The 26,760-nt window shown below is 46.1% G+C and overlaps 1 protein-coding gene across 3 annotated transcripts in view; it reads left to right on the top strand.

The window, feature by feature from the left end:
• The window catches only part of AMOT (angiomotin), a 51,832-nt gene extending 32,436 nt beyond the window's left edge, over window positions 1-19,396 (top strand). For all 3 annotated transcript variants that reach the window (XM_018914270.3, XM_009090303.4, XM_018914271.3), the window contains exons 8-13: window positions 8,778-8,927; window positions 10,426-10,616; window positions 12,460-12,582; window positions 13,214-13,446; window positions 14,221-14,445; window positions 15,421-19,396. In XM_018914270.3, coding sequence (XP_018769815.1) covers window positions 8,778-8,927; window positions 10,426-10,616; window positions 12,460-12,582; window positions 13,214-13,446; window positions 14,221-14,445; window positions 15,421-15,521 — 1,023 coding nt within the window. In that variant the 3' untranslated portion in view covers window positions 15,522-19,396. The remainder of the gene's footprint in view (window positions 1-8,777; window positions 8,928-10,425; window positions 10,617-12,459; window positions 12,583-13,213; window positions 13,447-14,220; window positions 14,446-15,420) is intronic.
• Window positions 19,397-26,760: the final 7,364 nt, after the last annotated feature.

Here is a 26,760-nt window from a genome sequence, read left to right as displayed (position 1 = left end):
CTCCCTGGCTACCAGCGCTCAGCGTCACCCTCAGCTGGGCACTGTGCCTATGTCCACCTGAATTTTGCTGCTTTCAGAGACATTCCTCAAACCCTCCCCCTTGTCTGCTTTTAGTTCTCTCTCCCTTCAGGATCCCATTGTGCCAACAGAGGAGAAATGATCAAATACTAAGTGAATATCCTCCTCTCCCAGGTATAGGTGAAGCTCATTTCTGAGTTTTAGCCTGCTCTTCTCTGAGCTCTGAATTTGCCTCAATAGCCCTCCCCTGAATCTTCCTATGTCTCTCCCTGTTTTCCTTATTTTTTGCCCTTCTTTTAATCTCTTCATGGAAGCCTTTCCTCAGTCCCTCTGGATCTCCCCTGGACCTGCTCTGCTCATTCAGGATGTTCTTGTGGGTTTACCTGCTGTCATAACCTCTTCTAGCCTGCCATGGCTGGTTTGCACTCACTCAGGGGACAGGGAGCATTAGGTTATAGGGTAATTTAAATCTGACATGGCTCTCTCAAACTATTCTCTCATGGATTCTGCAATGTACTGGAGCTCTCTGGCTTTCATTCAAATTTCAGCTCCTTATTTAAAAGTCTGGTGGGTCACTAACTCCAAGGACATGGAACATCTTTGTGGTTTCCCTGAAAGATGCTTGGAGTCAATGTGGGTGAGGTGCTCTGATCAGCTGGGCCAGCACACACAGCACTTGGCTGGGTTGAACCTCTGTGTAGGCACTCTTTTTGGCTCCTTCCCACTAAAGTTGAAGCCTTGAGGCGTAATAATAATTGTGTGTTTTATTTTCAAAAGACTAAAGACTGCTCTTGTTCCACTAGAAGAATTGAGTTCAGTGCTGTGGCAAAGCATTTCTGCTTGGCTAGAATAGTGAAATAGGTAAGTCACTCTGGGCTAAATTGCATGATAGCTTAAAAAGCACACACAGGCTGATCCAGGGTGAAATGATCTGCATGAGGGCTTGGTCACATGCATCCAACCTTTGCTCGAATCCCAGGGTGTGCAGGAAGTGCCACCCTTCCTGCTGTAGATAAATATGGAAGCGTCTCAGTGAGGGAGCAGGAATTAACTCTGCTTTTTCCTAGAGGTGAGAGAGAATAAGGGGAAACAAATGGGAAAGAGTCACTTCTGCAGGTTTCCCGAATCACTTTTTAATGAAATACTTAGGATTACAGTATTTGTGGCCTCATTAGTGTTGAACTGTGGAAAGTTCTCCAATCCCCAGGCTGTTTGGTAATTCCCAAAGGCAGCCAAGGAGCTGCTCAGAGCTCAGGGCACCTTTAGAAGGGGCTGGGAACACCATTCTGAGTTAGTGGCATTCAGTGGCCAAGAAATATGAACAATTAGTGGATTATTTCTTTATTCTGGCCAGGTTAATCTGAGTACTAGTCCCTGTAAGTGTCAGGAATTTCCAAACTGGTCCTGCAGCAGAGGGTGGAGTTTCTTAGGCTCAGGTTTGGCAGCTACTCTGGCTCAGGGCCTGAGGGGGGGGATGCATGTTTCAGTTGTTGCCTCCTGTAATGTAAGTTTTCAGCTTTTCTTTTTACCCTTTCCATTTTGACTTCCTATTAAGCAAAGTAACCTTGCCTTGTGTGCACCAGATCCTTTATAAATTAATATTTCCATTCTAGGGAGAGCTATAAGCCATATATGACTGCAACTGATTTTAAATGTTGCATTGGAATTGGAGCTTTAGGTTCTTTTCAGAACCCTTGGCTTGAATTGCCAGTCTGGACAAAATCTGTGAAATGTAGACACTTGTCTACACCTGTGGAGCTTTGAGGGTTTTTATATATGCTGGATTTTAACATCCAAGTTAGAGTGAAATAGATCATGGGATGTTAAATGTGATGGAGAAAGGAATGATCTTGGAGATACTGAAGTACAGTGTGAAGCAGTTGGATGCAAAAGTAGACAGTGACAGAATGCTTCTCCTGTTAGCAGGGGTGAAATGGCTCTTCAAATTTAGAACAAGCTGCCATTTAAGTTTTTGATAGTGTGGGGTTTGTTTCTGCAAAGTGCAAAATAGGGTGAGTGATCATAAATATTTAAAGCAAACTTAAATGTGTCTACGAACAGAATTGTTAAGTATGTATATATGTTTTATATACAGTATTTAAACTTTACTGCTTCTCTACTCTCCCTAAAGATACACAGTTATTAACCCCTATTTTCACTGCCCTTTTTTGTTCTTGCCTTTAGTAAATGTTCCACAGTTTTGCATAAATCAGCAGCTTATTAAAATGGTTTCCAGTGAAGTATTGGTCTGTGGTTTCTGAAATCAAAACTTCAGATTATTTTCATTACATGTAATACATTTGAAATAATTTGAACATATTTGAGGTAAAATGAATTTTGGCTTAAAAATGTACATCACAGTCAGAAACAGTGATAATATTTAGAGCTAAAGCAATGAAAAATTCTCATTTTGGAGCATGGGTTGCTGTCAGGGTCTCAGGTGGGATGGCAGTAGGGTTGTGGCTGCTCCCACAGGATTTAACCCCATCTGCTCACATCCACCTTGACAGCCTGGAGCAGATGGAGCAGTTGAGCTGGGCTTTGCTTTGGGCCAGGGCCAGAACTGCTGGCTTTGCAGAAAGGACCATCCTGACCCACCTGACTCTGAGTAAATGCTGACTTGCTGCCAGTCCTTACCAGACTTGGAATGTTGCAGGAGGGAGTTTGGTGCCAAATACTTTATCTAACCACAACTGCTGAGTGCAGAGGCTACAAGTGCTACTGGTTTTACTTTTTTTTTTCCCCTCAAACTTGGTCATTTCTGCTTATCCTATTTAATTGATACCATGGAAGACCACACTTCAACTTAAGAAAAGTTTGTGGGTTTTTTAAGTGTGGGTTTTTACAAGATTAACTTGTACTCCTTTGCTCCACTGCTTTACAAATCACTTTTTTACCAAGTGCCTCAAGGAGACAGCTTTGAAGAATAATGACAAGCACCAGGAAGATAAAAACATCTGCTCTTTGCCATCCACACACACGCACACACACCTTGCAGTGAGAAGAGGAGTCAGACCATCTCTCTAATGGGTAGAAACTGGGGGATAAGGCAGGGGACAAGTTTGAATGGAATATCTTTTCTAAAATTGCTTGTGCTTAGGCGTTCTAAGATCCTTCAGCCATCACAATTCCAAATGTAGCAGAGACCAGCTGAGATAATGTGTTCATCTCTCACTGTGCTGTTGTGGAGAGAACAAATGCTCTATTTCTGATAACACTGAGGGTTCTCTCTGGGGGGAAATGCAAAAATACATTTCCCAGTGACATCTACTCTTTATGCTGTGCCTGAGATACTTTCAGAGCAGAGCCTTGGCTTGTAGGGAGGAGACCCAAAGGAGAACTGTCTGCTTGATGCCTGCTCTAGTTTTTTTCCAGTCACTTCCCTGGGTCTATAAAAAGATATTCCTGGTCTCTACAGATTTGTTTCACATAGACTGAGAGCTACCTAATACTCCTTTCAGGAAAGAGTTGCTTCTAAAAGGGACAAGTTTTGGATGGCTTGTCACTCCTGGATGGATTGGGTGCCAAGGAGAGAAACCTCCCTGTTTTCCCTGTAACTGCTTCCCTCTAATGAGCTGCATTCTTGTGACAGAACTGCCTTTTTATTGCATGTCACTGTCTCACATGTTCTGCCTGTTAGTGATTTTCCAGTGGTGGCTTTGAGAGTCAGAACTTTATTTTAACACAAACAAGCGGGGCGACGACATTGTGACACTGCCATGCCACAAGCGCTGCTCCCTAGCACGGGATAGTGTTACCAGATTGTTTCAGCAGGAATTCTGTCTGAGGCCACTGGCGCCTTGTTGGGCCTGAATTCAAACAAACTGAGGGTTCAAAGGCATCCTAGAGGAATATATTCCAACTGCAAGAGGGTGAGGTGATGTAAACGTGCTTGCTGGCTTTTTTTTTTTTTTTTAACTACATTTCTGCCATAGCAGGCAAATTCTTGTGGGGAAACACATTTTCAGCTGCATCTGAATGGATTCAGCTTTAGGATAAACCCAGAATGTTATGAAAACACCCTGAATATATTAAACAAAGGACTTTGAAGACATCAGAAATAGTGGGTGGGAGACAGGCAGATGCTGATGAGTGTTACCAATTTGCTGAAATAGGAGCTGTCCAAGATGAAGAGGGTAATGGCTGGGTTTGACAAAATGCCTGGGAGAATTCTGAATCAGTGCAGGAAGTCTTCTCTTCTTCCCCAGAAAAAAAAAAAAAATTCTTTGCTGAGTAACTCATCTGGAAGCAATGAATCTCTTTCCTCAGAGAAGATCCTTCCCCCTCACCTGCTGTGTCCAGGGCTGTGTTTGTCCTGCACAGGCAGCTCCAGTTGGAGGATGTTACAGCCTCCTTTGTGCCTTGTGCCTTGACTAAAAATTCCTCATTCCTGTGTGCCCCTGCTCCCTTTCCATGAACCTCTGTGCCCTCCTCAGAGCCTTCCTTCTGCAAGGACCTGGGATCCCTGAAAGGCATTGCATGGTTTGTCAAAGCCTAAATAAAGAGGAACAGGATTTGTTTGGCTTTTAGAATGTTGTTAATTCCCTTTCTGCTGGGCAATTGTAGTAATAATCACATATCCCCTGTTTCTCAGAGGAAAACTTGTCTTTGGCCCTTGATTTTAGACCATGCAAGGACATGCCAAGGGAGAGGGGAAGTTAAATGAAGCTGGAAATACTTGACCAGGCAGCCAGGGACTCTTTCAGTGATATTCCCTGCATTGCTTTGCTCTTTGTGCCCTGGATTTCTGCAGAACCCAGGTCAGTTATGGCCATCTTTATTTTTCTTGTCCTGAGTCCTGTTGCAAAATTTACATAAACTTTGTAGTAAATGGCAGCTGGAGAGTGGCTGCTCCTGTTTACACTGGTTTAGTTAGAATTACAGCCTGACCTCTGATGCTTGGTTAGGACATTTTCCAAAGCAGTCAGAGATTGACCTGGAGATGATAAGGACATTATTGAAATTGTGCTGTAGGAAATGCTGGGAGTGGATACAGTCATCCTGCTGTGCTTCCAGACATGCACTGAGGTTATTTGAGATCTGACATCATAAATAGGTGTTAAAATATTCTCATTAGCAAAATGCTCTGCATTTTCAGAGCACCCTTGGAGGCAAAGCAGTTACGATACATTAAGAGAACATGAGCTTGCTTCTTAGTTAAATGCTGTACCATCAAAAGGAAAATTACTATCTTGTCAAATTTATTTAAAATTACATCCCAAAGGGTGTGACTGCATCCTTGTAAAGCTTCAGGAATGAACTCTTATCTAGAGCACGTGTTCTCTGCAAGGCCTGATGCAGAGGAGAGAATTCCTGTGTCCTTTGATGCCATCCCTGCCCTGGTAGATGCTGCTGTGGCCCTTGGCACTGAGCAGCCAATTTTGGTTCTTTGCTGGGAGAGGGAGGGTGGGGAATCCGTGGCAAATGACCAAGAACAAGCCTCAGCTCGCTGCCTTTTTTCCTTCTTCCCATCTTAGTTATGTCTTCAGCACCTTGGCAATACTCAGGAAATTGTTTCCAATTCCTGTCTTAGGAAAACAAGATCATACTCTTGATTTCTGGTAATGAAATCACTCTGTGCTTAGAAGAATCATTCCTGATCCTCTTTACAGTGAGACTTAGATCTGGTCAGAGAGGTGAAAACCAAAAATGTATAAATTTAGATTTCCCTTCTAGCACTTCTGGAGAATCCTGGTTCACAGAAAAGAAAATTTTTCTCACAAATACTTGCAGTAGCAGAATGGGAGAGCTGGAAATGAACAAGAGTGCCAGAATATGCAGTGACTTAACTGAGGGCAGCAAGTGCATGAAATGAGATTATTTTATAGAGAAATGATAATTCTGACAAAAGACATTAGGAAAGTTGAGTTGTCTGGAGCACATCCCATGCCTTTAAAGCTTACTTAACACCTGGGTTCCAAACCCCTGAAAATTATTTGAAGAATTTGTGAATTAATTCCAGTTTTAAGCTGTCGAAAAGAACACACACAACAGCCCTAAATCTTCCAACATTCCTAATTCTTCCTGATGCTGGAAGATGAAGTGCATCTTGTGAAGGGAGGAAAAAAAAAAGACAAATGTTGTCTTTCTGCAAAGCCACTGAACAAGCTGTGCCTGTACACTGGGGCTGGTGCCCGAGTCAGGCGTGTGCAGGCAGTGCTGGGAGCTTGGGCAACAGCTTGTGTTGCAACTTTTCACCTGCAGGTTTGGCTGATGGGAGAACGTTCAAAGTGGATGTTTCAGTGGAATTTCTGTGTCCTAATTCTGCTTTTTGGCTGGGCTCTTGGTATTCTTTGAATGCAGGCCAGAGTGTTAATCCACACATGTGCATACTCAGGTTTGTTAATTGCGAAACTGTAAAACCTTGTCGGTGGCTGCTCATGCAGGATTGTACCTGTGTGTTAAAAAACTGCTCAGGAATTGAAATGCTTTGGAGGAGGTAATGAGACCCAATGTCCATCACCTCATCCTTAGCTTCTTTTATAAAGAAGAGAGAGGGAGGAGAGCGGGTTTTGAAGAGATTATTTTTCAGCTCAATGTATGGTATTTCACTGCTAGTGAGTTTATCAAGTTGTTCCTCACCCTTGTCCAGGTCAAAACCCAAGATACTGAGTGCTCTCCATTTCTGGGTTCTGCTGCTGACCCTATATTTTTCACTTTTGGCTACTTTGAGCTGCTGTTAATCTAAGTTTAAAACTGGTGCATTAATCCACACTTCAGTGGAGTCTGACAAACTTTCAATTGGTGTTATCAAGTACTATGATCTGGAATAAAAAGCTTTATTAAGAATAAGACATTTATTGATTTTCTGCAGAGCAGCAGTGGACTATTAAGTTACATTTAAATGTTCTCATCCCTCCCATTCCAAACAAGCTTGAAATCTTGAGCAATCAAAGAATAAAAATACCTTTCTACTGTACATGCACTGGTGGCAAGTCCTTTGGCTGGATTGCTCACTGTTTATTGTAACTTTTATTATAAAATTCTCGTTTGGGGAAAATCCTCTAAGGCAGCAACATTCATGCTGTGAGATTAGATGCCTGCTGACTTTATGGAGAGAAGAAAAGGATACTATGTCTGAATTTAATATTGTTGGGAGATTTTTCTGTCTCTGCTCTTTGCATTGCCTGAAGGAACAGGAGTGAGAAAAGGGGAAATTTTTTAAGAAACACACGATAAGACCTTTTTGGAGCAAAGGTGTGATGTAAGAACAGCTCATGTTGTTAGATCAAAGTATCCTGTGTGTGCTGAAGCTGAGAGCAGATTCCTAGGGAGCACTGTCAGCATGGGGCCAGCCAGCCCTGATGCTTTCCCAGAATACTTTCCGCTTCCAAGAAGGACTTCCTGAGCCAAAAGTGGTGTCTTTTGTCTTTAATATCCCTCAGTGGACTTTTCTTCCATCAGGCTGTAGAGCAGCTCTTTGAACTCACATAAGGGCGTCTGTGTTTTGCATTGTGGTTCTTGTCTAGAGCTTTGGCTCTGACTGTTGGGAAAAGTTGCCTTCTTCCTGCTATTTTTGTATTTCAGGGTTTATGACAATCAGAGCTACAAAAGCACTGCCCCAGATTTGCTGTACAGAGCCAGCTAATTGCAATTGTTAATCTTTTCCTAAACAGAAAATAATGCCCACAGGTGTGCAGTTTCTTATATTTGAATAGAGCTGGGCCCTGGATATGTTTTATTTTATTTTATTTTTAAGTCATATTTTAGTTCATTTTTATTCTGCTTGAACTGTGGATTAACCTTGCTAAGACAGTTACTGGGGGGCTCAGTGTGGTATTTTTTCTTGCTTCTTGTGAGGCAGGGTGGCAGCTTGGTTTGCAGGATGAACAGTGGAGGAGGATGGAAGGGCAGTGGCAGGAACAGAGCAGGACCTCTCAGGCCAAGAAGAATGTCCAGACTGCTGGGATAAATCTGGATAAACCTGGCATGGGGAGAGCCTGGGCCATGGCTGCTGTGTGCTTTGATCCTATTATTTTATTGGGATTGGAAAGCAATAGGATGCTAGAAATTTTGATTCAGTTTCTGCTTAATCTTGTAAAAATGCTGCCAGCAATTTTCAATACACTGAGAGTGTTCCCAACTTGGGGATCAGCTCTAAACACTGCTGCAGTTACCTTGGAAACGTGTGTCAAGTCACTCAAACTCTGTTTCAGTCCCTGGTGCCCTTTCTAGTCCATTGCTGCTCTCAGACATTTGCCACAGATAATTTCTTCTGTTTCCCCATCGTTACCATGGGGTCACTGAGGACAGGAAGGACAAAACCACCCAGCAGGAAAGCAGAGCTGGGACAGAGCTGTGACGTCCTGAGTGGCCAGGCCAGGGCAGGAGGCCAGGGCCCACTGACAGCATGGTATCTGTCATGACTCATGGTATGGTTTGGGCTGGAAGGGACCTTCAGGATCATCCAATTCCAACCCTCTGCCACAGGGGCACCTTCCACCGTCCCAACATGCTCCAAGTCATCTCCAGCCTGGCCTTGGACACTTCAGGGATCCAGGGGCAGCCCCAGCTGCTCTGGGCACCCTGTGCCAGGACCTCAAACCCTCAGAGGGGAGAATTCCTCCCAATATCCCCCCTGAGCCTGTGCTCTGGCCATGTGAAGCCATCCCCCCTTGTCCTGTCTCTCTCCATCTTTCCTGTGGGCTCCCTTCAGGTGCTGGAAGTCACCGGGACATTTTCTTCCCGGCTGCTGGCAAAGCCCGAAGTTCACTCGCTCATTCCCATTGTTTATGCTGCCTTTTCTTGCTTTGTTTCAGCTGAAAAAGAAGCAGGTCTATGTTGAGAAGGTGGAGAAGATGCAGCAGGCCTTGGTTCAGCTGCAGGCAGCGTGTGAGAAGAGGGAGCAGCTGGAGCACCGGCTGCGCACCCGGCTGGAGAGGGAGCTGGAATCTCTGCGCATGCAGCAGGTACCCCTGGCCCTGCTGGGCTCCTGGATTGCACCCTGCCCCACACCCAGCAGAAAGGGACTGCATCTTTTATCTTGTGTTCTTAAAAACCTTCTTTTTCACTAGTTAGATTCATGGATTTCCTGGCTATTGTATTGCTTTTACCTGATTTAATTCTGTTTCAACCAGAGAATTTAGATAAGGAGCAATAGGGGATCCATCCTGTGGCAAGATCAGAAACAGCCTCATGGCTACATGCTGCTGTACCTTTAAATACCATGGTTATGTTATTTGAAATTATTTAAAAATTCTTGTTCACAGTTTGTGATTTTACATAAAATTCATTAACAACTGACCTGGAAAGAGGCCCTTCAAAAACCTTTTGAATTTAAAAAAGCACACAAGACTAAACTAGCAAAGCCAATTCTATAAATGCAGTTGGTGGAAATAGATGGGAGTTTCACATAGACTGTATTGCAATATTATTATTAGTCTTTTTCAGTGAAAAGAATGAATGAGAAGTAGATTGTGCAGATGTGTTAAGAACTGCATTAACTTCAGCTTATCTTAAATACAGATGAATTGTCAGGTGTCTGAATTTTACTGGAAATAGGATGCAGGCCTGTGTTCTAAATCACATTTATTTTCATCTTACTTTTATCCCCTAACTTCCATCTCTGCATAGATATTTAAATATTGGGGGTTTGCATAGGTTTTAGTAGGAGTTACAGTAATTTGCTAAACTTTTCTGTTACATTTTTGGAAGACCAAGTACTCAAAACCCCACAACTTTTTACATCGAGCCCTAGTCAACACAAAGAATTGCTTTCCTCTCATGGTTAAAAATTCTGAGCTCAGCATATAATAGTTAGTCTGCCCTATTCCTATTCCTTTAAACTATTTATTTTATTTTTAAAGTCAAATGTCTTGCTAATCCCACATGAGACTTCCATATAAAACTGCAGGTTTTATTAATTGAACTATTATCTGAGCAAATTCCATGCTTCCTTACTTTAAAAGGGAACACTGCCTGCCTTCCAAATCTTGCTTTAGAACTGAATTATTTCAGTCCCCAGCTGTGCACTGATCATATTAATTTAGTAATCAAATGCTTTAAAATATTTTGGATGTATTTTTTTGAAGGGATGATACCAGTCAGTGCCTTGTTGAACACTTGGGAGTCAGTCTGTGTTACACCAGACTTTATGGAAGGGCTGTGCACATCACACCTCTATAGCACAGTCCAGCTCTGAGATGCATATTTGAGACTTTGGGAAGGCCCAAATATAAATCTTTGGAAAAAAAGATACTTTGGGGAAAAAAGGCCTTGGGAGGAGCATTTTGCATCTCAGGTATTTTCTTGTTAGCCTGCCCAACACAGCATAAAGCCACTGCATTTCCCTCTGGGGGGTTCTTGTGTCAAACCAGTGACAAAAAGCAAAGCAGCCAACCCTGAGCCTTACAGCTGCATCTGAGACTGCTGTTTTTGTTTGGTTTGTTCTTTGCTCCTGGGGATCAGCGTCAGGGCACATCTCAGGCTGCCAATGTCTCTGAGTACAATGCCACAGCACTGATGGAGCTCCTGCGTGAGAAGGAGGAGAGGATCCTTGCTCTGGAAGCTGACATGACCAAGTGGGAACAGAAATACCTGGAGGAAAGTGTGATGAGACAGTTTGCTTTGGATGCAGCTGCGACTGTGGCTGCTCAAAGGTAAATGGGACTTTTCACAGGGTTGGGATTATTTTCTTTTTCCAGTTGAATGTCATATTTCCCACCCAGGAATGTTGTCATGCCATCCTCCTGTGGTCTGAACAGCTCCTCAGAACTCTGCAAGCAAGTGGAGCTTGGCTGCTCTTCCTGGGAGCTGTGCAATTGCCAGCAATTAGAAATGCTTTTCCAGGGGAAGATTCCTCCACATGCAGGATCCATTTTCCAGACTCAGAATTGTTCTGAGCCATTCCTAGATGCTGTTGATTCAAAGGAGAAAGAGGCTTGGGGTTTTTTTATTTTTAAAACAGGAATCAGTCCTTGCTGAAGTCATGTGAGATGGGGTGAGCTTGGTGATTCACATCATTCACCCTGAATGGCTTCCTTGTTCTCCAGAATGTTTTTGCAAATTACTTTGTGGTATTGTCTGGTTACTAACCAGAAGCATCTACTAGGAAATTCTGCTCAAAACATTCTGCTGTCTATGGAAAGCACTGCTTGTGGGGGTGGGAAGGGTGTCTGAAATTTGGTAACAAGCTCCCATTCCAAGACAACTGTACAGAAACACTTATTATGGCTGTGAATAGGCCCAAGTGCCTCAGCTGGTTGGTAAACAAGAAATGTTACTGGAGTGCAACTCCTTAGCATTAGGCCTTGCTTGCATGTAATTTCAGTGCTCACTAGTTCATGGTTCTGGACAGCAGATTTTATTGTAGATTGTTTCATGAGCCAAGTCCAGATAGGGATGTTATCACAACTGGCTTCCCAGCTTCTAAGATCACACTGGAATTACAGGGGTGAAGCTGCAGATCTGCTGTGTTAGTGTTTAAAGACTTATCTTATCTTGCTCCAGAAGGAAGCTGTTATTTTAGGGTATTGATGCTTCTTGTGCACTGTTTTCCACCTCCCCAGAGATTCCCTAAAGGCTCCAGCTGCTGCTTGTGCTTACAGGCCATGTTATATTTTCAGCGTGGGCTGATAAGTTGGGGCCTGGTCTATTGTTTATCATGGACTGGGAGGGGCTGTGTTAGGCCTGCTCAGGTTTCACTAAATGAACAAGGATGTTGTCCAGTCAGGAAAGAGCCTCTGCTTTTCCATTTCCATCTAGATTCCACTAATTCCAGTGGCAGCCTCATCGACACTGTCCAGATTTCTTTCCCTTTCCTTTAACAGTGGAAGCTGGCATCCCCTGGGAAGCTGAGGTTGCAGGAAGGATGCTTTAGAGCCCAGGCAGGAACTGGGTCAGGTTGGGTTTCTTTGGTGACTGATCTTCTCATGCCCTGCCACATTCACAAGTAGTATGAAATACTCATTATTTGGTTAGTGGACTGACCAACTATCACAGTGTTAACATTAGGCCTTCTATGGAATCAGTCTGAAACTCTTTTCACCTTACTCCAGATTTTTTGGACCAAGCTGCTTAGGATTGCTTAAGAAACTTCCATGCCTTGTTCCCTTTGGTATTCACATCCCCAGTTGGAAGGGGAAGGGAAAAGGCTTTTAATCTCAAGTTGAAGAAAAGTGCCTGGTGTTCCTTTCCCCTCCTTGTGTCCTTGGATTGCCTCCTTGATCACTTTAGAGTAGTGCAGTGACTCAGTTTAGGTGAGTCACTGTCCCAAAATGGACAGGAGGTTGTTGTTGTAATGATCTCCATGTTTTTGTAATCCCTTTTCACTAGGTCACAAATGAAATTAGGAGTTGGATTTTTGAAAGACACTGAGCCAGCTCAAACCCAAAACAAAAAAGTGGATATCCTTGTTTGTTCCATTTGAGCAGTACTTTTGTGCTGCTGGGGGGAAAGCAGCAAACTTAGCAGGTCCTTCATGTGCTGTGTCCCTTGTTCCAGGGACACCACGGTGATCAGCCACTCGCCCAACCCCAGCTACGACACCTCCCTGGAAGCTCGCATCCAGAAGGAGGAGGAGGAGATCCTGCTGGCCAACAGGAGATGTCTCGACATGGAGGGAAGGTGAAGTGCACTTTGGTCCTGTCTGGCTTCCTTGGGACAGGGATTTGAGATGAACTGCCTGGGTAGACGCCTCAGAACCAGAAATTCTTGTGTCGTCACCAGCAGCAGCCATGTCAAATGCCAGACACTCATTTGGCCAAGGAAGTATAAACACAGCAATCCAAAACCTGTCTTGATACTGAGGGCTAATGCAAAAAAGTCTTAGATTTTTTGCATCGTTGTTCCTCTTCTCTCTTCAGGGCATCTTCATCAGACCCCAGGCTCCAGCCACCCTTTAACAGGCTCACAGAGCTGTTTTCCCTGGGGTTAGGCCCCCAGTGCAGACTCCTCAAAGTGTGTTCATTCTTTCTGTTGGTCTCATGTCCTGCCCATTATTCTCAGGTTTGTTTCAGAGCTCCTTCCGTGGCTGTTTAGAGCAGTTTGCAGTAGCCAGAAGGGATTGGGTGTGTCCCACTCTCTCACATGATGTGCTCTGTGGGCCAGAGAGCAGCCAGTGCCCAGGACAGTCTCCTGGCATCCTCACTTCACCTCTCCAAGTGCCTAGGGAGCCCTAATCACAGCCATGGGGACACTGAGGCCTTAGTCCAGGGAGATGGAGACACTCAAGCTGTTCTTTTTCTCTGCCCCAAAGGATCAAGACCCTGCACGCCCAGATCATCGAGAAGGATGCCATGATCAAAGTGCTGCAGCAGCGCTCCCGCAAGGAGCCTGGCAAGACAGAGCAGCTCTCCTCCATGAGACCTGCCAAGTCCCTCATGTCCATCTCCAACGCTGGCTCAGGCTTGCTGTCCCACTCCTCAACCCTGAGCAGCACCCCCATCCTGGAGGAGAAGAGAGAGGACAAGAGCTGGAAGGGCAGCCTGGGTAATTTCCAGATACCAGTGGCAGTTCTGATTCAGAGCCAGTGCTTGGAGGGGAGGCAGGAACAGCAGAGGAGGGTGTGTTGGACAGAGAGAGCAGCTGGCCTGGCCTGCAGTAAAGCTGGCTGTAAGATGGGAGACATTTGAAATAGCTGCTTATTTTAATCACTTCTGGGAATTAGTGCCTTCTGATACTCAGGCTCTGCCATTAAATATGTAAGCCTTTATTCCCAACTTGCCATCTGACTTTAGGGATGTCTGGGATACAGATTCCAGGGTTCCCAAGCACTTGCTTTCAGCTGGGTGTTACAGCTAGATGATGGTGTAAAGTCTCCTTGAATTGGAGCAGAGATTTTAGTCAGGATTTCTGTCCTGTAGTGTTGTGCCTTCACCAACATGACTCCCATCTGGAATGGCTCAACAGCATTGTTCTGACAAATGGAGTTGTAACAAAGCAAATCCCAGGTGATTTTTTTTTTTTTACCCTGGGAGAAGTTAGGCCCAGAACTGAGAGTAAAAACTCCTGAAATGTAAATGAGGACCTGTTGCAGGTGATTTCAGAGAGTGCAGATTAGTGCCCACCATGTTGCAAGCAGCAACAGGGACACTGCTATTGCTCAGGTACTTCAGCACCCAGGGGAGGAAGGTGCTGTGCAAAGGCAAACCAGTGCTGCCTCTTGAGAGAGGGAGCACTTTGCAGCTCCTGGAGCAATCAGTGCAGAGCTGATACCAGTTAGTTTTCTGCGACTGTGACATTTCCTTCCTTTTTCCCACACAGGTGTTCTGCTGGGAACAGAATATCGCTCTGAATCCATCCCCTCCACCCCCTCTCCTGTCCTGCCCTCCACACCACTGCTGTCAGCCCACTCCAAGACAGGCAGCAGAGACTGCAGCACCCAGACAGACAGGGGCAGTGAGCAGGGCAAAGCTGCTCCTGCCCCTGCAGCTCCCACCCCAGCACGACTCCCCAGCACCAACCTGAGCTACAGTGCAGAGAAAACAGGTAACAGAGCTCAGTCCCAGTGCCAGGGGGCACCCTGCCACCCACTCACCATCTCTGGGGCAGCCTGATGTCCCTTCCTCCCTCCAGGCAAACTGGGGTTAGTTTTTGTGAGGACAAGTGTGATTGAGTGGTCTCAAACACTCTGAAGGAACAAAAGAAAAGCTTGAGGAGTGGCAGCATAAGCGTGGGCACGCTGGGCAGGGAGGTGCAGCAAGATTTGAGACTTGAGAACAGGGAGATGCAAATCCCTGGGCAGTCTCTGAGTCAGTGTCTGCTCTGAAGTCAGGTGTGAGTAGGATGTGGGGTTTAAACACATGAAAATGGGCTGTTCAAACTGGCTGTTGCATTGAGGGGGCATCGAAAGCCAGGTGGACTCAGAGAGGGGGAGGGAGAAGGAGGAGAGAGAGCTATCACAATAAAGCTGTCTTGGTACCATCCCAGTCACAGGAGCAACTTCAGCCTTGGAGATCCAGTTGACAGTGACTGTCCCAGGAGCTGAATTTGCTTCCCACAGAGCTCCCAGCTGGCAGGAGCTGCTCATTTTCCAGCCCACTCTGCCAAATCAATGCAGATTACACAACCTTGCCTCTTCTCCTTACAGACACATTACAATGCTGTTGTTCTTCATGGCAGAGAGTGTTTGGCTGGGCTCTGCCTCCTGCCCATGCTGTGCTGTTTAATGGGTATTGAGGGAGAACAGGTCTGGTGATGAAAATCCACCCTGACTGCATTGGTTTACATGCAGTCACTCCAGTTTTGTGTGGATTTGTGTATCAGTGGGAGGTACCCAAAGGGAATTTGATAAAATAGCTTTATTTGTCTGGCTGCATACGTGGGAATTGAATTTTTTAAAACTAAATAAGTTATTGGCTGTCTTTGGCCAATGATACAAGATGACTTAAAATGTTAATGTCATATTTCTAACCTCATTGAAGTTACACCTTTAATTGTCTCTTGTTTTTCCTCATCACATAGATGGGCCACTCTTCCACTCCAGCACTCTTGAAAGAAAAGCCCCTGTTCAGACTGTGGGGCAGGACCTCCCAGATGGAGAGATGGTAGAATACCTCATCTGAAAGGCTGTACCAGGATCTGAGCTGGGATAACAGTAGCAAGAAAATTTTAAAAGACGTTTTTATTGGGAAAAAAAAAAATGTAGTACCTGAGTAATAAAAGAACACTCAGCTGTTTGCTCTTGTATATTATGTCTCAAAAGTTTGGACAGGTTAATTTATAATTTGTTCTAAATTATAAAAAACCCGTAACACTTGTTCTTTGAAAGTTTCCCCCTTTATTTTTTAAATACTGGACCTGGTAACATCTGGAGAAAAAACCAAGACCTTAGGTGCACTACATCTGATATTTCATTTCAGTGTTTTTAAAGTCTCTTAAGCAGAAGTACCTGCTCTCCCAGGTGCTGATACATGTCTAGCTTGAATGTAGTGAGGTGAGCTTAATGGCCTTAAAATGGTCAGAACCAGGAACATGGTTGTGAGCATCACTTAATGGTGTTGGAACACAGGTGTTCTGGGGAGCTTTGACAAATCTGAGCTGTGATCAAGGGACATTTCCCTTTCACTTCCTCTTTCCTCTCAGTGTAAGAACTCAGAGTTGGTGTTTCATGTTCATAGGCTGAAAAGATGTTCATTTTCAGTGTGGTAACATTTTTTTTTACTTCCCAAATTTCCTTTTTTAATTATTTTGTTATTAAAAAAAACTACTCTGGTGATTAATGTCACATTTCATATTTGTAGTTCCTTTTATGAGATTTGCCACACTTTTATACTTAAGTACTTTTTCAATAATTTTTACAGTGGATAGTAAATAATATATTGCATTGATGTTTGACATAAATTAATAAGGAGAATTTACAGGCCCAGCCTTGATCTGTTAGATCAGATTTCTGACATCATAATTCCATTGGCTTTAGTGAAACTACTTCAAATTTACCATAGCTCAAGTGGGAAGCCCTGTTATAGATGTAACAACTTAATCCACTGCATCTGTGGAGATCTTTCTCTGTAGCAGACTTTTCAAATACCCTTCAACTTTGTATATCCTCCTTTCTGGAGAGACTGGATTCTTTTTCACACAGCAAAGCCTCAGAGGTAGAGCTTTAAAGAGAAGCTCCGTGCAAAGGTTCAGATGGCAGATTCTCTCCTTTCATAATACTTCTTTAATTCATCTGAGTGGAGAGAGCAGTTTAAAGAAAGTCCCAGAGGCATTACAGAAAAAAGTTACATATTTAAGTCATGAGGTTCACTTCCAGATTTTTGGGAAATAGCACAGATGCAGCAGTGCTTTGGATACAGAAACTCTAAGGAGGTATTAAGACCAATAGAAATACATGAGTATTTTTTTGTTACTGTCTTTGCATTTTATTAAAACACTTCAATATTAATTTCTGTTAAAACCTACTCTTTTTTTGTACTTGAAAATTAAAATATTTCATTAGCCAGTGGTCACACACTGGGAACCTGGCTAGTTTCAGCTTTCTGTGCAGCATTAGAGTAGCAAAATTTTCATTACAGATCATTTCACCCCAGAAATAAGGAAATCCAGCAATTCATTATCACAGAGTTAGTGAATGTCTTTCATTCCTGTTTGACCCTACTGCTGTGGTGTTTAAATGAAATGGCCTCACCAGACCACCAGGGATCCCAGGAGTTCCACAGTGGGAGGGGAGAGGAGGTGCCTCTCTCTGCACAGCTGTGCCTAAAGCTCAGCCCTGAGCTTTCCTTCTGACAATAATCACTTCAAATCCAAGGAAAGCACTTCCCACCATCTCTGGCAGCTTTGCTGCTGGTTAGGGACCTTCAGGCCATATTCCCAGTCCTGCAGAAGGCAGAGGTGGCCAAGGGTGGGCTGGAGATGCTGTGGCCAGGCACAAAGCCCTTCCATCAGCCAGGCACTGCCAGGCTCTGCCTGTCCTGTGGCACAATGTCTGTCCAGACAGTTGCAGACTTCCCTTCCCTCTGAGCCATTCCCCACTCTTCTCCAGGCACTCTCTCCACCACCACTTCATTCTCATCCCTGAGAATGTCTTGCTTTTATTTTTCTTGGTTTAATTCCATCCCACTTTATGAAGTAATGCCCACCCTGGATGATTTGATTTCTCTTCCTCCTCCACAGTTGTTGAAAAAGCAGCTTTTCTCATTAGCTCGAGGTGTTCACCTTTTGCCATTCCAGTATAAGTATCTATATTATATTTTGTGAGTTTGGCTGAAAATGAGCAAGGGAAATCAAATGCCATTGAGGGTGAGGGTGGGGGGGAGAACTGTTTGAATGCTTTTCCTTTAGAGTCAGGAAAAGTAATATTCCATCCTTACAAATACATTTCAGCATCTGGAAAGAAGTTTTATGACTGTAGGGCTCTAAATAAACAGTTACAACTCACTTGATTCACATAAATTCTAAAATGTCTGGGAAAATTTGGATCTTTTACAGATAAAACCTCTTTCAGAAAACTGATTTTCCCCAATCAGTATTGGCTGTTCAGGTGAAAATAATTGGTTTATCCTCCCTGCAGCTCACTGTTTTCAAATGGAGGGCCACTGCATTTTGTTTTTACAAATCAAAAAGGACACAGTAGCTTTTTGTGAATAAAATACAGCAACTGTCTCTTTCAGAAATGGAAGCCAGGCTGTCTCTGACAGCCTGAACCATCAGGATTGCAGGAGCCTTGGCAGTTCCTTACCCATTGGAGTAATTTTGGAAGATGATGCAGTTTCACACTGCTTAGGTCGGGCTCTTTGCCCTATTTTGTAATTTCAGTTTCTTCCAAAAAAGCAGAACCCCAAAACTTTGCTTTGGAAGCTGGAGGTTGTTTTCCTGTGCTGACAAACTGGGAGCCATCAGGAATGTATTCTCCCCTGGAGCTTCCTCAGAGCCATCCTGATGTGAATGTAAACGAGCTGCTTGCTTTGAGGAAGATGTGTACTATAATCTTCAGTCTCTGTACAGATTTTTATTTTGTTTTTAAAATGGAAGCTTCTTTAAGGAGACAAACTGCACACCTAGTTCCTTTGCCTTCTGTAGAGCTGATTTCTAGTAGAAACTGGTTTTAACAATGACTGCAACGACCTTTGCAAACCAAAATTTTAGACTAAGAGTTTTTCTTAAACTCGGGTATTAGATGCAGAATTGTAGCTTTTATAAAGAAAGCCACATATTCTTTGTAGAGCAAAACAAGCAAATGAAGTTTAGTTATTTTTCCTCTTTCCTTTCACTGCTTACAGAAAGGCCAAACTCCCAAGTCCTTCCCTTGGGCAGTTCCTTTGTGGTTTCACTGCTGGGGAACTGCCTGAGATCCAGAGACTTTTGTTCCACCTGGCCCAATGTGGTTATTAAATTAAACAGCTCCTACCTGGCAGCTCCTGGGGGGTTAGAGCAGGGATTTAGTGTCTGGGGACTCAAGGGGATGTGTCAGGGGTCTGCAGGGGGACACTGAGGTCACCACGTGTGCTGGGGCTGAAGTTCTGCCCGTGTGGGCTGTGCTGGAAGCTGAGCATGGCCTTTGCTTTGGTTTTTGGGGCTGCCTGAGCTGGGGGGTGGCTCACAGAGTTTTATGCCAGGCCCATTTCCAAGGCCAGCTCCTGCTCCAGGGGCCAGCAGTGTGTGGGACACGTGTGACACCCCTGGACCCAGGCTCTGCACCCCAGACAAACCCAAATTCACCCCAGACAAACCCAAACTCGGAGTGCCCAGGGCAGGAGCAGCCCGGGGTAGCTGAGCTTCCCCTCGCCAGGGCTGGCCCAGCTTGTCCTGGATTCACCTGCTGCCCTGGCTGTGCTCCCTGCCAGGGGCTGGGGAGGGGGGAGGGTCTCTTTTCATGTATTTGTATAGGAACTCTTTTGTAAAAGTTAGTGGTTTTATGTCTAGGAAGTAAAAAGACATTGTAAAATGTAATTGTACTGTATTTATGAAGAAAATACATTTCTTTTCAAAAAGATCTTCTTCTAAGTTGGTTTCAGAGTTTGGTTTCCACCACCATCATCTTGCAGGGTTTTGGGGAGCAAACGGCTTTGAGCAGTTTCCCTCCCAGCAGGGTTGTGGTCCAACAGGGGCCCACTCAGCTGCTTCTCTTTGGGACCCAAAATATCAAAGCATGAATTAAAATACTAAAGCTTACCATTTCACAACCATAGACAGTGTGTCAAGAGAATGACCTTTCCTATACAAATCTATATTGAAGTGAGTCACGTGGTTTATTTTTTTTTCCCCTTTATTTAAACCATCCAAGTTTATTTTGTAATTTGTGACTGGGCTGTTTTGTAATTCAGCTGTTGAAACAGCCCTTAAGTCTTTGAAGGTTTATGGCAGCTTTAATTCTAGAAAGAAAACAAAATGGTCAGTGTAAATATGCACTAAGAAGTCTTGTAAATGTTGTGTATCTGTGTACTTTTAAAGAATGGACCCTGTGTTTTCCGCTTTTTTCCACTGATTTTCTTGTTTTGCAGTAAATTTGTTTGGTATGAGAAGCTTATGGAATACAAATCAAAACCAATCCTCACCTTCCCTCCTCCTCACTACTGCTTGGCCTCTGTCTTTGGGTTTTCAGCTCCTAATCGGAGATTTTACAGGATAATCTAATTGTCATTCCAGTCTCTTCCCTTAAGCATCCCGGTTTATTTTTCCCTCCGGCCGGCCCTGCAGCTGCCCCAGCTCCCACCTTTTAACAGCAGATTAGCAGCACTTTGAGCTGCGGTGACAGCCACCTCTCCTTTGATGCCTGGTCCCTTTCCCAGACATCTGAGGGCATCAGCACACGAGCAGCCTTCAGCCCTGGGAGTCTTTTCCACATCACAGCCTGCACTAGACCCTTGTGCTTTTTGTTCTTGTATTCTTGGTGCATTTTGCTCCCTCCTCATTTATCTCTCCCCTCTCTGGTGCTGTCGGAGGGAGGGAGCAGGGATTACTGGGAAGCTGCTTGAAAGTGGCCAGCCTTGATGCAATTTCACTGTTGACTTTTGAGTTTGATCTTAACATAGCTGTCACCTCCCCTGCTGTAATAAATACCAGCCTGACAAATCCTGGGGCCAGTGGTCAGCTCAGCACATCCATCCCCTCCACTCTCAGGCCTTTTGATGTTGTTTCTATAAATCTCTCTGGTGTGCCAGAGCAGAAACAAGAAGACATAAAACCCCCCCAAAAAAACCCTCAAAACAAAAACGAAAAACAAACAAACAAAAACCAAATCAAACTGAAAAAAAAAACCACAAAAAACCCAAACCAAAGAAAACAAAAAAACACCAGCCAACAACAACCACCAAAAAAACCCCAACCTGGCCAGACAAACCCCCCCAGCTCCAGGAGCTGGCTAATAGCTGCTTTATTCAATAACACAAGTGTGGCCCATCTGCACAGGGGTGTGAGAGGAGGAGTTGGGCATTTCACAGCAAAGATCCAACCCCTGCTCTGTGGGGAGCAGCCAGGAGCCATGCAGGGAGGATTTGGGATTTCACTGGGATTCCACGTGCCCTCACCTTTGCTGCTGACCAGCCCACTTGGACTTAAACACCTCCCAGAGGCCATCCCTGTTCTGCTGCTGCATCTGCTGAACACCTGCAAGGGAAAGGCACCTCCTTCCATCCCATTATCTGCTACTCAGCCTGCCAAGAGCTGGGGCTTAAAAGGGAATAAAAATGAAAAGGCTGGGTGGTTTTGGTTTGGTTGGTTGGGGTTTCCCCCCCCCACCTCAGTTGGCTCCAGCCTTTAGGTGAAAAAGCTCCTTTGCTCCAAATCCTCACTAAGTGTAGTGGCTGATTCCACGCCAGCCCCATGGGTGGGAGGAGGTAGTTAGAAGCTGAAACAGTGCACAGTGAGTACAGCACATTCCCAAGGGCTGCATTATTCTATTTATTGTAAAGCCTTGCCTGTTATTGCTGTTAAACACCTCCAGAGAAAAGCAAAATTCCATAATGCCACAGGACCTTTCCCAGCGACAGCTCTGTGCCTCCCCTTCCTGCTCCCCAAGGCAAAATTGGAGCGTTTTATGTATTTTGGAGCATTTATCTGAATTCTCTAAGGAAGAATAATATAAAATGGCAGCAAAACACTGGCCCTGTAAAGGTGCTTTTACAGTGCTATTTATATAGAGTGACGTTGGAATGAGATAATCTTCACTTTGTACTCTGGAGGTAAACGGGAGAGGAAAATTGTCATGGATGCCTTGCCAGGAGGAGCAATAATCTTTTAAATATAAGGCTTTTATATACACACACACACACACACACACACAAATACATGCAATTTATAAAAACTGGTAATTTTGAGAACCTAATTGTACCTGATGAAATTTTCTTTTCCTCCCTTGCCATTTTTTTTCAAACATAAATGGGCGGGTTGGGAACTTCCTTGTGTCTCTACCCTTGTGTTTCCTGTTGCTGTATTTCAGAACTCAAAAATAAGAAAGAACCCCTCCTGTCTGCAGCTTTTCAGTTCTTTATTTCAGTATTTTGAGTGTAATTTGGTGGCTCTTCCTTTGCTGGTCACCCCAAAGGACAGGATGAGGCCAGGGTCATGCTCATTCACAGCCACAATATCCCTGTCTGCATATCCATCCCCTTTGGCAGGAGGAAAATCCTTGTCCTGTCCTCCTGTGGGAACCACCAGCACTTCCCTGCTGCAGCACCCAGCCCTCCAGTACCTAAAAGAGACCAAAAGAGCTGGAGAGAGACTTTGGAGCAGGGAATGTGGTGATAGAACCCAGGGAAATGGCTTCAAAGTGACAGAGGGTAGGTTTAGATTGGATATTGGGAAGAAATTCTCCCCTGTGAGGGTGGGCAGGCCCTGGCACAGGGTGCCCAGAGCAGCTGTGGCTGCCCCTGGGTCCCTGGCAGTGCCCAGGGCTGGGTTGGATGGGGCTTGGAGCAGTGGGATGGTGGGAGGTGTCCCTGCCCAGGGCAGAGGGGCTTGGAACAAGATCCCAGCCTGTTCAGAGCCAAACCATCTGCACTTGGGCCCACCTCCAGCAGCAAACAGCTCTCCCTGCCCAGCTGAGGACACAAACCAAAGGCAGGAGGCCTGAGATGTCACTGGCATGGCTGGAAGGCTGAAAGCAGAGGCAGAGTCCTTGAGAGCCTCTGCCTCCTTGGTCTGGTGTGCTTATCCCCACACTTTAACCCTCTGCAGCCACATTACCTGGGATGTGGGCTCAGGAGAAATGAGGTTTGCCAAGGGAGAAGGGCTGGAAGACTTAATGAGCTGCCTGGTGGCCCTCAGCAATTAGTGCTGGACGGTACAGCCCAATTAGGGTACTATTAACTTTAGTTCTCTGGAAATACAGCCATTAATATTACTAATAATTCTCCTGACCTCAAAGTAATTGCAGAACATTAAAGGAGAAAACTGTTTCTAATTAATTCCCAATCCTTCTGTTTTCCCTCTTTTCTCAGCCTCTGGTGCCCTCTCAGCCATCCCAGTGTGGGGCTTGCCTGGCTCAGAGATGGGATGTGTAGTGGGGCAGAAATTGCTGTCCCTGCTGCCAGGAAGTGACATTCCTGGAACTCTTCAGCACTTAAAACCCCAAAGTCTGGACAAGCCAGAATCCTGCACTCTCTAAACAATTTCTGATGGGAAAAGTCCTTGGAAGGAGAACCTGAAACTTCTACTGGTGCCCAAATCATAAACTCACAGAATGGTTTGGGTTAGAAGGAATCAATGTTCCAAATCCCCCTGCCATGGCAGGGACACCTCCCACTGCCCCAGGCAGCTCCCAGCCCTGTCCAGCCTGGCCTTGGGCACTGCCAGGGATCCAGGGGCAGCCCCAGCTGCTCTGGGCACCCTGTGCCAGGGCCTGCCCACCCTCACAGGGGAGAATTTCTTCCTCATATCAATTGAAATTCAAGTAATTGCATTAGTGGCAACTGTGAACAACTTGTGAGGAGAAAATGGAGGTTAAAGCTGAGAAAATAAACACCAGGAGTTGGAGATGCCCAGCTGGCACAGCCATGTGCTGCAAATCAAACTCAGTTTGACCTGCTCAAAGAGTGAAACAGTTTTGCCTGCACAGACACAGTGGGCAGGGGCTGCTCTCCCCCTCTCACAGCCCAACCAAGGCTGATGAGTGACACCCCACATCACAAAAATCCAAATTTAACCCTTCCCACAGCCCGTGGTGATAATGAAACCTAGATTTCTGTTCCATTTCAAGTGAGGATAAGCAGCTGTGCCAGCTCCCCTCACGGTGGTGTTTTGGTGGTTTAACACTCAAATCCTGCTGCTGAGTCTCAGAAAAAAAAAAAAAAAAGATACTCCATGGCTGGATGGGAAAACAAAGCCTTTATGGAGTGGCTGAGCAAACTAGATTTATATTTTGGTGCTAACATATGTATTTAATTGTGATAATTCTAAACCAGGGGCTTGGGGTGCTGGTGCCACGAGGCATCACCAGCAGAGTGATGCTCCCTGCAGCCCCCACTGCAGCCACACAAAATGTGCTCCTGGTCCTCCTCGGCAGGGCAGGGACACTGGGGACAACTCTAAACACTTGTGAGCTGAGGTCTGACTCAGCTCTGCCTGGGCAAGGGACTGACAGGTAAGGATGTGCTACCAAAGAGAACTCAGTACCCAGCAGGACACAGAAAAGAGGAACAGCACATTTCAACCATGGTTTACTTTGATAGAAACGTGCATAAAATCCTCCCTTTGCTAATGGATTCTAAAAACACATGTATTGCTAAGAGATTTTAATTATTCTCTAAAAGCCTAAATTTCTCAGTTGAGTTAGGGTAGTTAGGGCACCACCCAGCCCTCAGGCACTGGACTGGCTAAAACAAAATCCCATTTTCCAGAGTGCAGCCCTTCAGGGAGACCCGAGTGAGCCAGGACGGGTCACCCTGAGCCCCCAGCCACGGGGCAGGGCTGCAGCCTGTGCCAAATGCACCTTTCTCACTTTCGTTTTTGAACACGAAGGGAGGCAAGAGCGGGATTTTGGGAAGCAGCAATTTTCCTCGAGAGTTTCAAGCAAAACACAGAAGTTTAACAGCAGGATTTGGGTTTTTGGGAACATTTCCACGCGCAGCTCAGCACAGCATGGAACATAAAGGAACTGACTCTCCCAGACATCCGTGCTTTTTTAAAAAATGAGCATTTCATGCTTCAGAGAGCAGGAGGAGAGAGGCAAATCCCATTTCTCACCCAAACAGCGGCTCTTGGACAGCCCCGGCCCCGCAGACAAACAGATCGATGAGGGAGCGATGAGGGAGCCATGAGGGAGCGATAAGGGAACGATGAGGGAGCGATGGGGGAGCGATAAGGGAGTGATGATGGAGAGATGAGGGAGCGATAAGGGAGCGATAAGGGAGCGATAAGGGAACCAGCCCCGCGGTTTCACAGAGTGGCCCAGACCTTTATTAAATTCATCCGTGCTCCTGAAAGCAGCCGGTGCCCCCTTGGTTCCACAGCTGAAAAACGCTGCTCTGGAGGAGGCGGGAAAGGCTCTGTGGGGACACCGAGGAGCAGGGAAGCCTCAAATGTCATTAACTTACAAAAAAATAAAATCAAATCAAACCCACCCTGCACCCGGCTCTTGCTGAGCACATCAGAACCTGAGGAGGGAGGCTGCACACACTGCGAGAGGACAGATGAGTTTTGCCACTGTGCCACAAAAAACCCTTTATGAGCAATGCAATACTGAGTTATATGGATCTGGGGGCCCCATCTTTGTCAGCTGATCCTTTTGGGAGTAGCTCTGCACTTCACCATCTCACGAGGCAGAGCCCACAGCCATCCCTGGGCAGAGAGGTCAGAAGTAGGCAGGTGCCCACGGCCTGGGAATGGGCACAGAACAGCCCTGTGGGTGCCCCAGGCTGTGCCCACATCTCCTGGCCCATGACAGCTTGTCCTTTCTCCAGGCAGCCTCTGGGGCCCCATCGTCCTGCAGTGACAGGACAACGAGGCATGGGTAAAAATTAAAGAGGAGAAATTTAGCTTAGATGTTAGGAAGAAAATCATCCAGTGAGGGTGGGCAGGCCCTGGCACAGGTGCCCAGAGCAGCTGTGGCTGCCCCTGGATCCCTGACGTGTCCAAGGCCAGGCTGGACAGGGCTTGGAGCACCCTGGCATGGTGGAAGATGTCCCTGCCATGGCAGGGGGGCTTCGTACTAGATGATCTTCAAGGTCCCCTTCCACCCTTTACCATGCCATGTCTCTATCCCAATCACCATCAGCTTTTCCTCCGTGCTCTGGCCGGGCGCAGCCATCCCAGCGCCGCCGGGCAGGGCCGGGGGGCTCCGGGGACATCACGGCCACCCCCGGTCCCGGAGCATCCCCGTGTCACCCTCCGGGTGGAGCACCCCCGTGTCACCCGGGCCGGTGCTGACGGCTCGGGCTGTGTCTGTAGGGTCAGGGCACCGCTTTCCCCAAAACCTCTAGATGGCAATCGCTCTCAGCCCTGCCGAGCCTCCTCCCGCAGCTCGCAGGGAGCGCGGAGCCAACCCGGCTCCTGCCGCCTGCAGGACCGATGCTCTGAGCCCCTTGTCATTTGTCAGCATCCTTCGTGTCCTGCTCCCTGCTGGCTCCCCGGGGCTCTGTCCCTGCTCCCGACACGGGGCTTTGGGAGCAACAAGCAGGACGAGCCACCAGCCCTGACATCAGCTCCTTCGTCTCACGGGGGACCAACACACCTGGAAAAAAACAATCGAGTCACCCAGTTTATTCCCAGCTGGCTAGAAAGGATTTTCGCATTGTAACCAAACTATAAAGTGTATTTTTAAGTGCAGAGAGACTGGCAGGCAAGGCGGACTTTGCAGGCTGCCTTGCTGCCGTGGGTGCCAAAGAGGGCTGAGCACAGGGCACCCCAGATTTGGCCAACCCCACCTGTGGGGCCGTGGGGGACAGGGACCAGCGGGGTCCTGTGGAACCTGAGACTGGAGCAGCTTCCAGCGGGAAACTGCAGATCTCACCCATCCCCGGCGATGGGTGCAGTAAATGGAATTTACTGTGCTCAAAGGAGAGCTCCCAGCCTGGGGCTGCTCACTGCAGTGCCGGGCAGCTAAAAGGGCAAATATTGCTGCTTTCTCTGCTAAAACACAATCACATACTGCAGCCTCACTGATGGGACGTGGGGAGAAACAGGAGTCACTTTCCAGCTGTGTTTCCTCATGCTCACACTTAGGCACTGCTTAATTTCCACCTGAGGGCTCCTGGAATGCTGGGGGAGCTGGGCAGGGGCACCAAGGCCCAGGGTTTGCTCTGGCTGCTGCCTCCTCCCTCATCCTGCCTCCAGCCAAGCACCAGCCCTGGCTCATCCCACTGCCCTGGCTCATCCCAGTGCCCCATCCCACCCCACTGCCCCATCCCATCCCATCCCATC

Source organism: Serinus canaria, chromosome 4A (assembly GCF_022539315.1).
Source record: "Serinus canaria isolate serCan28SL12 chromosome 4A, serCan2020, whole genome shotgun sequence".
NCBI lineage: Eukaryota > Metazoa > Chordata > Aves > Passeriformes > Fringillidae > Serinus > Serinus canaria.
Note: the sequence above shows the minus strand (reverse complement) of the source record. Positions and strands in the feature narration are given on the sequence as shown.